This window comes from Cyanistes caeruleus, chromosome 1, assembly GCF_971803275.1.
Source record: "Cyanistes caeruleus chromosome 1, bCyaCae1.hap1.1, whole genome shotgun sequence".
NCBI lineage: Eukaryota > Metazoa > Chordata > Aves > Passeriformes > Paridae > Cyanistes > Cyanistes caeruleus.
This window is the reverse complement of record NC_141701.1, coordinates 139,662,000-139,674,853: the sequence shown is the minus strand read 5'-3', so window position 1 is coordinate 139,674,853 and position 12,854 is coordinate 139,662,000. Positions and strand designations below refer to the sequence as shown.

Genomic DNA, 12,854 nt, shown 5'->3' with positions numbered 1-12,854 from the left:
TCAAGATTATGTACCTCTAATTCCCCTGCCATGGGCAGAGGCACCTTCCACTAGATCACGTTGCTCAGAGCTTCCCCATCCAACCTGGCCTTGAACACTTCCTGGGATGGGGCATCCACAGCTTTTCTGGGCAACCTGCTTCAGTGCCTTGCCACCCTCAAAGTGAAGATTTCATCCTAATATCTAAACTAAGATACATCTATCCTCTCTAAAGCTGCTGCCCCTCATCCTATCGTTATGCTCCCTGATAAAGAGCATATCTTTATCTCCCTATCTTTTCTGTAGGCCCCCTGGAAGTACTGGAAGGCTACTGCAAGGTCTCTCAAGAGCCTTCTTTCTTCCAGGCTAATTAATCCCAAACCTGTCAATCTGTCTTCATAGGAAAGGCCTCCAGCCTCTGATAATCATCATGGCCCCCCTCTGGATCTTCTCAAGGATGTCCATGTCTGTCTTGTGCTGGAAACTCAAGACCTGGATGCAGCACTCCAGGTGGGGTCTCACCAGAGCAGAGGGGCAGAATCCCACCCCTCGATCTGCTGCCGACACTGCTCTTGATGCAGCCTAAGATCTGGCTGGCTTTCTGGGCTGCAAGCACACATTGCCAGCTCATACCTAGTGTTTCAGCTACCAGCACATCCAAATCTTCTCAGTCCACTCATTGCTCAGCCTGTATCCACATTTAGGATTGCCACAACCCATACACAGGACCTTGCACTTGGCCTTATGATGAAATTTGCATGAGTCCACCTCTCTACTCTGTCAGACTCCCTTTGGATGGGATCCCTTCTCTCTATTGATCTTTGAGTATCAACTGTATTATTAAGCCTGGTCACCTGCAAACTTTCTGAAGGTGCACTCAACCCCACCTTCCAGATCTCCGGTAAATACTGGTCCCAAACCAGATCTCTGAAGGACACTACTCATCACTGGCCTCCACCAGGAGCTCTTTGAGCCAATTCCTTATCTATCAAGTGATTCACCAGCCCAATCCATATGTCCTATGTCCTATGTTAATTAAAACAATCTTGAAACTTATAGCTGAGAGCCCCATTTCCAAGAAGTAAAAACTCCTTTCTCCCCCAAAAGGTATTTAAACAATGAACTATGAGTGTACTTAAAGTGATCTGAGATTACAAAAGTCAGACATAAAAAAAAGATTCCGTCTTGCCAACTCCTCTGAATTCATTGTCAGATTACAGTATTTGATGCCATTTTTGAAGGTTCAGCTCTGCTTATCTCAATACAGGATTTGTTAGATACCTATGTGAATTTTAGAGATTGCTGATTTCTAATGTTCTGACAACAATAGGTTATCTCTAAAGTTCAATTTCAGATATAAACACTTGAAAGAAACTGAGGTTGCCAAATCCTAACAGCTGAATTAGCTTCTTTCAGGGAAAACATGGAATTTCTCTCATGCTAAATTAAGTTCAGAGCCTTATCTGCAATACTGAAACAGGGTTCAGCATGGACCTCCAGTCCTGCCTTTGAAACAAAGAATGTAACATAGGAATTAGTTGGGTGCTGCCCATAGGCTCCATAAGGCATTGAGAAGGGGAAGAGTGTGGCAGGCTGTAGACTGCAAGATGTTTCAGTCTAGCCTGCGAAGCACAGAGTGCCCATTTTAGGGCAGGAAAGAGAGAGAAGAAGAAAAGTAAAGCATTGTATCCTCTACTCTTCACAAAGTCCAGGACAAGAGTAACAAGGTTTGTCAACTCTACCTCCCAGAGAAGCTACAAAGAGCCAAATTCTGCCTCTCAGAGTTAGCACCAGGAATGGTAGATCTACAGCATCACAGAACCACACCACATAAACCCCAGCCAGTTTGGCTTCCTAAGAAGTAAAATATCAGCACAGACTGATAAAAAGCTCTTGGCTCCACAGTGAACCTGGGTAAACAATTATGTCACAGCTGCCCTGCAATTATTCATTCAGATTCCAATCCAGTGCTTTATAAACAAAAGTGAATTAACTCCAGTAACTGCTTCCCTTATAGGACTGATTCCTGCCACATTCCCAGAACAATTCTCTGCCCATCCCCCGATTCACTGTCCTGATCTTAAGCACTGCACACACTTTGTTGTGCTGGAGCTCTGCTGAAATCTGGGTCTTTTATGATGAATACAGGACTTTCCTGGACAGTCCCTGTAGCTGAATGTCATGTAGGTGGACGGATGCAAGTGGCATCTTCTCTTCCAGCTAGAAGACAGTACTAATACCACTCTCTGAGTATGATCATCAGCTCTAATCCAGAAAAAAAACCAAAACAAAAACAGGTCTTTTTCCCTTCCAAAACTGGATATGGAACTAAAGTTAGTCTATCCCAAAAGATTTCTTAATTCTCCAATTGTTAAAAGTCTGTTCTAAGACAGCAAGTAACCCAAAAAATAGTGAAAGATCTAATAATTTTCACTCCCCCTGCATTTTTTTCATGCAGATCATCATGATATGCACAAGGAAGCAGGGGGATGGGAAAGCTGATTCACACACTCCAACTGAATGAACAACTCTTGCACATTAGACCACTAACACAGGTGAGGAACTAATAATTTTGTTCAGTATTAAATTAAACCAACATGACAGAACTACAGCCAACAGAGTAGGTGTGTAGTCAGATGAGAATACAAGGCTCCTACACAAGACAGCACCTTGTGCAAAACTACCCATTTCCCTGACAGAAAAATCACACATATGTTGATGGAGGTAGCTGGCAAAGACATTTTATCTGGTCATGTCAGTCTGTCTGCTTCCATAAGCCAAGAAGTTCCAAGGAAAAAGATATTTGGAAACCATGGCAACATACCATTTTGGCTGGTGAAAAGAAAGTAGAGAACAGCCATCAATGCTGCTAATAGACAAAAATACATTTGTTTTCCAGAAAAATTTACTTATCAAGTTCTTCCATAAAGAGTCATCCCAGACATCCAGACACATCCAGTCAAAATAATCTTCTCAACTAAACTGCCTTTCCTTTGCAGGAATAGAGAGAAAAGCAGAGAAAAAAAGGAACCAGCAAATGTAGTAACAAACACTTCTTTTAAACCAGGGCATAGTACAGATGGCCACAGTGATACCACAAGGCCAGTTCTTCCATGAACACTGGACAAGCTTAATGCATAAACTACTGGGTGTGGGCACAGGAGAACCTGTGCAGCCCATTCTGGCCAGGGAGAGAAGGGTCCTCAGGCACAGGCAGAAGCACAGAGCAACTGACAGGAGGCGTAAAGATGAAGGAGGTACATGGAGTGACCCTCCACATCATACACAGTCTCAAATCAACACTGGAGTAGCTACATTGCTCACCCAGTGCTCCTGGTTTTAGCTAACAGCAGTTCCTGAGGATCACAGGCAACCAACAGGATGACTCAGAAATGCTTCAGAACTGTGCTTCATACATGTAAAGACTAGGGGTCAACAGTCAAGCTCTCTTCAGTAAGTTCCAAATTAAGACCCCCTCTATTACAAGGAAATCACCATCCTTGCTACCACCTGGCCTAAGCAGAAGTAAAATACACAGATTTTGCTGAGGCAAAAAATATTTTAACTTAAGAAAATGAACTTAAAAAAAAAAAAATCAAATTAATCAACTAATAAATTCAGCAAGAAAAACTATTTCCAAGAAGAAAAATATCTCAAGACAAAGTTTTTGAGCCAAAACCAAGAAAGTCCCTGAAGGCTGACATTGCATTTTTAAGCAATGCCCCATTATGATGAGAACGTTAATTATACAGCATACATTTTAGGCTACAACTATAACTTAAAGAAAAAGCAGCAAAGAACAGAAATCTTCCAAGCTTGGCTTATAGCCAAGATTAAATTAAGACACATGAGATTTAATTAATTTTTTGTGGATTGTTCTCATATTGTCAATGATATTCTGTTGCTTGGTTTTCAGAAGCAAATGTCTGATTGAATAAGAAAGCAAAACCCCTTAATTTTTTTATTCACCTAAACACTTCCCTGTCATGATTGTTTATAGGTGTTTCAAATGAAAATATATTCCCCTAAGAATTATCCTGCAAGACACTGCAGTCAAAGCACATCTCTGGCTTCCCAGAGGAAGCTACAATTAAACCTAAGCTCTAAAATTTCTTAGAAATCCTACAGGTTTATAGGCTCACTAGGTAATACACAGGCATTATAACACTTAAAACCTTGAAATGGCAAGCATATATATTCTTAGTTAAACCTAAGCAAAATTTTTAAAAAATTCAAAAATTGAAGAAAAACATGTATTTTTTCTTAGAATACAAGAATACATGAACACATGCCAGACTCTGTACTGGACAGCTGTAATTTAGGATGACCATATTCTTTTCCACAGAAAAGAACACCTCAGATGCTGGACATCACACAGCAAACATTTATTTATGTCTATAGCTTACAGAAAGGGTAAGAAAAGCAGCCTAGGGGCACAAGCAAAATTACTTTCTATGTCGAAAGGATAGATACTATAGGCAAATTCTGTCTTCTTACCATTAATAATTAGTTTAGTTGCATAAATTAAAAATAACTGGAGATTTCTAAGGGTGAATAGAACATAACTAGAGCCATTCTATCCTCTTTTATTTGCCACTGCAGTGTTTTAATAAATTTCCTCTGCTTTCTCATTTCAGGAAAAAAACTCCACAACATTTCTTATGTAATCTTCCTGTCATTATATCAAAGGAAAAACACCTGCACTTTAGTGTGTCTGCTTATGAAAAGACATTAAAAACCCCTTCAAACTGTAGGAGCGAAGCTTTATAAAATACATAATTTTAAAAACAGTTGCTATTAAAAAGTTATCCAAACTGATAACTGATTATCTGATTATGTCCAAAGAAGACACAGAGTGCAAGTTACGCAACACTTCTACTATAAATGCAGGAATAAAAATATCCAAAAGCAAATCTGTAGAACAGAACTGCGAGTATAACTTTTAACTTGCATTTGGATGATGTATCAAATGTTGGAAACTTAAAAACTAGTGACAAAAAGACATAGTCCTTTTAAAAAAGAAAATTGGAACTTAAGTAAATTCATACTCCAATCTTGTATTTCAAAAAACTCTACTTGCCATTTCATATAATTAATAGCACTAATACACAGCAAATCACAAGAATTTGAAACTGCAATGATTAGTATTATAAACCATTTACATTTTTCATTTCAGCTGAGCCTCACCTCCACATTTTAATGCAGAGAAGCTCTAGAAAGACTAAATATAAAAGCCAACAAATACAACAAGAAAGAGACTACAAGTCTATAATCCCCATGTTAGAAAAAATTAATAGTAATTACTTAGAAATACAGAATCTCTTATTCTTCTTCATCAAAATCAAACAACCCTACTGCATTATAAAACTCCTAGAAACAAAGCTGTGCTATGCATGTTCTGCATTATCACAAAGTACTTTTCAAACATACGGTATTGCCCTGTGTTAGTATGATACAGGCTGGTTGGCATGGCCATTGCAGAAATACCAGAAGGCGTTCCTTCATCTTCTGACTTCTCTTCTTCTTCAATCTTCGATACTGCAGGAGCATCTGAAGAGAGCTCATTCAAAATTTTTCTAAAAAAAGAATGTAAGTAATTTTATGTACTTAAGAATCTATACCCATAAGAAAATCAAATAAATTTATCAGACAGTTTTGCTGTAATAAATAAGCTGCCTTTACAGCAGATTTATACAGCTAAGGATTAAAAGTCCTTACCGGTATGAAGGCCTTCTTGAAAGTATTTCCCTACGTTTTTGAGAATCAGTTATCACTTCTGAATGTGCAGCTTCATCTGCAATCGATGCTACCTGTAATAGCAAAGTTCCTGAAATTCATAACTCCATCAAAAAAAAAAAGCAGCACAGTAAAATATTTTTAAAAATTCCTTCCATATTTACATATGGGAAGTTTGTTGACTTATTTATCACTAATCATGTAATTTTGGACTACTTTTTCCGATACAAATGGCAAATTCTGAGATTACCAGACATAGCCACTCAGAAAACATCTTCCATTTGAAAAAGGGAAAAGTCAGTATAATCCAGGTTACTTTTTTGTGAATAATATTTTGAAAAACAAATAGAAATGGATTTCTTTAAATATAAAAATATTATACAATTTAATTAGCTCTTAAAAGTGATCTCAAACATCTAAAATACAGAATACTGTGCTAATATGCCTTAAGTAATAGTACAGAATATAACAGTTTCTTCACACCACACCAAAGCTATTTAAAAAATAACTTTATTTAAATATACACATTTATTAGACTTACTAACACATTCATAAATACAAAGACGTTGCTTAGTGATGTTGTATGATTTTTGGAAATGCCTGAGAAGTCCACAGCACATCATCTTCTCAGACTTGTAGTGTTTTCATATATTCTTCTTCTCTTAAAATTACCCCAGACAACATTAAAGCCTAGAGCTGAATCACACTTCTGACCAGCACCTATCTTACTACACAGAACTGAAAGTCCTTATTGAACAAGGAAAAGGCATTATTTTCTTGGATTCTTTTAACTACTCAGAACTTTTGCTGTATTGGGATTTTCAAATTTAAACAATGTGAAAACATTTTCACGTGAAGATAGACCAAACTGCAGTTTCAGATTAAGCACTTTGTTAAACTAATACTGAACAAACATGATATAAGAGACTAGAAGACTTCAGGTGTTTGAACCAAACTCAGTGGAAGCTCAGGAAATACAAGGAAGAGTTCCAGAATCAGTGCATCTGCCAGACCTCAGTGTTTGGTACTAGAAACAAAACCTGCTGTCCTCAATAGAAAATGACTGTATGGAAGGTTCTGGAAATTTATAGGCCTGGGTCAACACAACGTAAACCTGTAGAACTACACCTTGAAGGAACTGCTGCTTATTGCAGAACAAAATTGTTCCTTCACTTATTAATTTTCTTAATTTTATTACATTACACTTCTGTGTAAAAATATTTAACCCAGCCTCATTTTGCTGGGTAATATGCAACAAACGTTAGAACTCTGTGTCTGACACCTAGGGGATAAGAGTTACTTCTGCATGTGTTCAGATGGATAACACCAAACCAGGCATCAGAGCTGACTGCAGAGATACAGGTGCTTTAAGAAGTTTGTATTCCTCCTTTTGCAGGACAGATCAATGCTGAGCAGCAGAGAGAAATCCTGAAAGACATTTCCCTCTCAATATGCCTTCAGCAATCTGCTTATGGATTGACCTTCAAGCTCTGGCATAATCCTTCTAAAGTAAGATAATATTGCACAGCCAAGAAAGAGCCTGGGCATCCTAACTCAAAACAAAATTTTCATTCTGCTGGGGCATGGAGGTTAATAAATGATCTATTTGTCCCAGAATAAATAGCTCAAAAACAAGACCTCAGTTGTCTTTAAATAGTCATATTCCCCTAACAGCTACCAACAGACCTCCTAGTTTGTGGAGACAGCTGAAGAAGTTTGGAACAGTGATACTTTAGGAAGAAGGTAAGGAAATCACAAGATGATTCAAGCATTTTAATGTGTGTATTGGTTTTGCACAGCCTGGTTTTTAGTAGCAGAGGGGACACGAAGGTGACTTCTCTAAGAAACTGCCAGAAGCTCCCATGATATCCATTAGAGCCAATCTATGATGGCTCTGCAGATGGATGCGCCACTGGCCAAGCCTGGGCCAATTAGAGATGGTTGTAATGCTTCTGTGTTAACATATCCAGGAAAAAAATCAAAACAAAAGTTGTGGGTACAGTTTCAATTCAAGCCAGGAAAGCGTAGGAGGTGAGAACATATTATGGAAAAAACACAGAGATACTGAGGTCAGTGGAGAAGATGAGGACCATGGTGAAGCAGTTGTGCCCCCGCAGCCCATGGATCCACGATGGATGCAGAGATCCACCCACAGCCCGTGGGGGATGTGCTCATGCCAGAGTGGATGGATGCCTGCAGGAAGCAGTGGTCCAGCGGGAGACCCAGAGAGACAGGTATTGGTTCCAAGTTGAACAGCCTGTCCTTGGAGGATTGCACCCCACAGAAGAATAATCCATGCCACAGTAGTTTTGGGAGCATGTTTTGCCCATGGGAATGACTCACATTGCAGCAGTTTTGGTAGGATTGCTGCTCAAGAGATTGTAGCCATGCTGAAGAAGTTAATGGAGAACTGTCTCACATGGGAGGGACTGCTCAGTCTCACCGAGGAACAGCTTCTGTCCCCAAGCAGCCGGGGAAAACCCTGGGTGAAGAACTGACCAAAACGCCCACACTTTGTCTCCCCGCACTGTCAGTGGGAAGGAGGGAGAGGCTGGGGAAAAAAATGTGTTTTTAAGGGCTTATTTTACTTCTCATTATCCTGCTCTGATTTTTGATTTATTTTTAGTAATAAATTCACTTTAAGCTGAGTCTGTTTTGCCCTTGGAGTGTTTTCTCACAGTCCGTATCTCAACTCATGAACCCTTTGTTAAACCTTCTCTCCACTGCCCAGCTGTAGCTGGGAAGGGTGAGTGAACAGCTTTGGAGAGTGCCTGGCATTTGGCAGTGTGGTGTCAAACCACTACAATATGGAATAGGACATTCTCTGCAAGAAATTTCAAAAGCTTTAATTTTCATCACGACAAAGAGAGAAATGAAGACTTCAGATCACTCTAATGGCAAACAACCATGTCCATAATGTTAACAAGCAAACCATTTTTTCACGGACGTCAATCAGATTTCAACTTTACCTGTTTCAACTTCATCTGCAAATTTGTTCATTTGAACAAATTTAACTTCAAAAATAACTTCATGTTAAGACTTTCCAAGACCTGATACACTACAGGGGGGGACCAAGCAATAAGTCAAATAACAATTTATATCTTCCTACAATAAAACAACATTTAACAAAGCAATAAGGAATGCTATAAATGTATTTTTTCATCTAAAAAGCAACAGCATTATGAGAAAAACTTCTGAGCACCTTCCAGTTGAAAACGGCAGATGTGTGAGGGAGAGGTCACGCAAGGTTCAACACCAACCTCTAGCATACTTCTTTATTTCTTTTTTAAACTGATTTAATTTCCCAAGTTCCCCACTGTCTGGCAGAGGGAAGGTAGCAAGTTGAAGCCAAATGATCTGGAGGAAATGACAGATGGAAGGATAGTGTACTGAAAAGGATCACAGGAGGGCTGAACACCCTCTGTAATGGAGTCTTCTATAGCATCTTCAATCCCTTTCTTATCCAGATGAAACTAAAGCAAAATCCTGGAACTAACTAGTCAGTATTAATTGGGACAAAACTTTCCTGTTTCTACTCCTTTGGGAAAGGGTGGATAGCCAGAGTTCAGTCAATACAACAAATAGTTGACTTCCACTCTCCTAAGATGACAGAGCAGCAGCTGGCAAGAGATTCCTGAGAAACTTCTCCCTCTGTGCTTTGAAAAAAGTCCTCTATCTTTGCATGCATGCCCTGACTACACTGACTTAAAGAAAAGCAGTGACAGAAACAGAATTACTAATGTGCCTATTGAATAAAGGTTACTCAGGAAATTTACAGTTAGAAAGAATTCCAATGAAAAAGGGTATTTACTTTGAATACTCTGTTCTAACTCCAAGTTTGATGAAGTACTGACATCAACTGCACTTCTTTCAGTGGTGATCTAGGATTTCAAAACCTTGAGGTGTCATCTATGTATGCTGCTCAGCAATTAAATTTTCACTATCTGATCATGGTTTTATTCTTTTTCTCAGATATAAATCATTTTTATGTCTTTTTATTTATTATACTAGAAAGTTACTAGAAACCTCTAACATTAAAGGCTTCTCTGGACTGACAATGCATGGCTTTTCCTTAACATGTTGCAATGGCCACAGGTAAACCCCTTCCCTCATAACAGGGATATATCACCTCTCTTACCAGAAACATCAACACAAAACATGATATATTTTGTATCAGCAAAAATCAATTCAGTTGACATTTCCCAAACAGATTTTAATAAAACTACAGCAGAGGCCCTCCTTGCTACAAGAAAATAAACACCAATGAGAGGCCTAGGAATTTTCAAGACACTACAAATTCATTCTCTCTTGCCTTTTCTACTTTTTAAAAACTCTGAAAAGTCTTACACATTTTGCACCAATTCCTCTTTTCTAGTTCCAGCAAGTTCAAACATGTGAACATTTGCCACATAAATGTTTGTTTTGAGGCTGCCCGTATTTTTGGTATCTACGTACCTACAACCACAAAAAGCAATACCAGATGCTCTAACAGGATCTGATAGGGCTTAAAAACAAGGAACCACCTGATATAATATGCTTACTTCTACTACATCTAGACCCTCTCCAATAACACAATAGGAGATATGTGAAAATTTATGAGTTCATAGTCTCATTAGAAATATTAGAAATTATTTTCATAGAATTTAACGAAATGTAAAAACTGCAGGATACACTGAAGTAAGGCCATGTTATGACACAAATTTGCTATTGCTTAAGTTCAGACTCAAGTTCCAAGACAATTTCTTGTATGATAAACAGGAAGCATTAAGAAATTGCTTCACAATGCTTGTAGTGCTGCTGCTGGTTGGATGTTTGCCACCTTTCCCCCTGCTGTTTCCTGTACCATCTGAGTAAATCTTGCAGCACTGGTTGTAATGGAGAGAAACTGATAATCGGTTGGATTATGAGGTACCAAATATTAATGAAAATGTAACAATAAAAAAGCTAACCTGAATAGCTTGCATGTGTGGTGACTGAATGACTGAGGGCTGTGTGGCTTGAATAACACCCTGGACATGAACAGTTTGACCAGAAGGCAACTGCACTAGAGTTACAGCTGGAGATCCTCTTCCAGCACTGGAAGCAGCTACAGAAACCTGCAAAAATTACAATCATCATGTTTAAATAAGACGCCTTAAGACTTCAGCAAATGCTTTTACAAGTGATAACTAAAATAAACTGATTTTGTTGCCACATCTAAAATAGCTTAGATGTATATAATTATCACACACAAAAATAAATTATTTTTACTAGTAGAAGTTTGGCATGTAACTCTCCAAATGGTCTGTAAATCTTAGAACTGTACCCTAACAAACTACAATTATTTGTTTTTAACTCCAGAGACTTTGTATTTCCTTTTCAATCAAAAAAAACCCAACCCTCGGCCATCACACACCAAATCTGCAGTTGCTAGCATGAAGGTTAGGAAGAACCTCCAGAACCATAACAAAATTCATGCATATTCACTGGTGTGGAATGTCTGCAACAACATAAAGGGCAGAATGTTCTTAGGAAAAAAAAACCTACAACTGCTTTAGTTTTGCTTTGCTGAATAGGTAAGAAGTTATGCTTTTTAGATGGATGTCTCAAGAGACATGAGAATTCTTCAGACAGCAAAAAATCACCGTGTTAAATACAGCCATACAAGGTTTTGTAAATTGATTTAGTTTGTATATAATTATATATATCAAGAAAAAGAGAGCTGGAGTATGTCAGTGCTTCAAAACAACAACAAAAATAAAGACTAGCTGAATCTTCCTTGAGCCTAGCACAGCCATAGAAGAGCTTTCACCAGCCTGTGGCTCTCAACCCTCAGTGCTGAGGATGAATGCATTGAGAAACAGCTTAACACCTTTGGGCTAAGAAATGGTTCAATATTTCTGCTATTACTGTTAAATCTATTAGCAGAAACAAGTAGCAATGCAAATGGAAAACACTACAATTGATCTCAACTTGTGTGATGAAACATCTCTAAACTCAGAAAAGTCAATGACAAATATAAACCATATCATAAAAAGAAATACTGTTTTTCAATTAAACTGCATTCAAAAGCCTTATTTCTATATTCTGCACATTCAACAATGAACTTGGACTCAAATATAAAATTCTATTATTATTCCCTTCTTAGTTTTCTCAGCTCCAAAGGTATCTGGTAAGAGCAGTAAATGTAAAATAAGATGAGAGTAAGAAGAAAAACATGAAGAATGCTGAATATTTAAAAAGAAAAAAAAAAGAACAGTTAAAGAAACTTTTGTAATTTTTATGTATTTACACTGAAGTGGTCTTTTTTAATCCAAATATAAAAGTAGTTTTCATTCCTGATCCATAAGATACTGCTTGTCTAGAAAATAAGTCCTTGAAGCAAGTGAAAAATTTTAATTACTATTAAGTTGCACTGCTACCAAAAAGTCCTGATATTGGTTCAAATTACCTCGAAGAAAAAATGTTTCTAGGAAACAAAGACAAGATCTTGTCAACATTCACTATAGAACTATTCAATGTTATAGGATACTGAACCATTTCAAAAAACAGAACAACTGAGGGCATTTTTAACCCTGAAATGAGTTTCTTAAATCATTCCTTAAATGGTATGAAATGGTAACGGGAAATAGGACATACAAACCTTCTTCCCAACCTATTCAACAAATACTAATACTATGAGAAATTTGTCAGAAATAGATATTTGATATTAAGCTCTAAAATCTCAAATTAGAGATTTGAGATTTTATGAGATTAGTCTCAAATATCTGAAGAGTATAATTTACTATGTGGCAAAGCTTACATCCTAAACCAAAGCTTCAAGGAGCCATCACAGAGCAAAGTGTTTACAAAGCATGCTAACTTTTCAAAACGTTATAAAAGCAATTTCACCAAATCTTTCCATTTACTGCTCTTTTTGTGAGAATTGCAATTTGGTACAATACTCAGTGAGTCAGAAATTAACTTTCTGAATAAAACAGCCATGAAACAGTAAAAGGCAAACAGTTTAAAAGTTTGTTGTTGGTACACAATGGGTCAGTCACACATAATCAGGAAATAATCCAGTACTTGAGATTAAGAAACTACATTCATTTTAAAACTCCCTATTCAGTACAATCCCACAGGGAAAAAAAAAAAAAAAAAGAAAAGAAAAAGAAAAA

General features: G+C 37.6%; 1 protein-coding gene across 29 annotated transcripts in view; it reads right to left on the bottom strand.

The window, feature by feature from the left end:
* The window catches only part of CREM (cAMP responsive element modulator), a 36,076-nt gene that overhangs the window by 12,214 nt on the left and 11,008 nt on the right, over positions 1 to 12,854 (bottom strand). For 9 of the 29 annotated variants that reach the window (XM_086863764.1, XM_086863747.1, XM_086863739.1 and 6 more), the window contains 3 exons: positions 10,665 to 10,811; positions 5,698 to 5,789; positions 5,410 to 5,555 (listed from right to left, as the gene is read on the bottom strand). In XM_086863764.1, coding sequence (XP_086719890.1) covers positions 5,410 to 5,555; positions 5,698 to 5,789; positions 10,665 to 10,811 — 385 coding nt within the window. The remainder of the gene's footprint in view (positions 1 to 5,409; positions 5,556 to 5,697; positions 5,790 to 10,664; positions 10,812 to 12,854) is intronic. The other 20 variants (XM_086863840.1, XM_086863833.1, XM_086863818.1 and 17 more) reach the window with 3 other exon arrangements.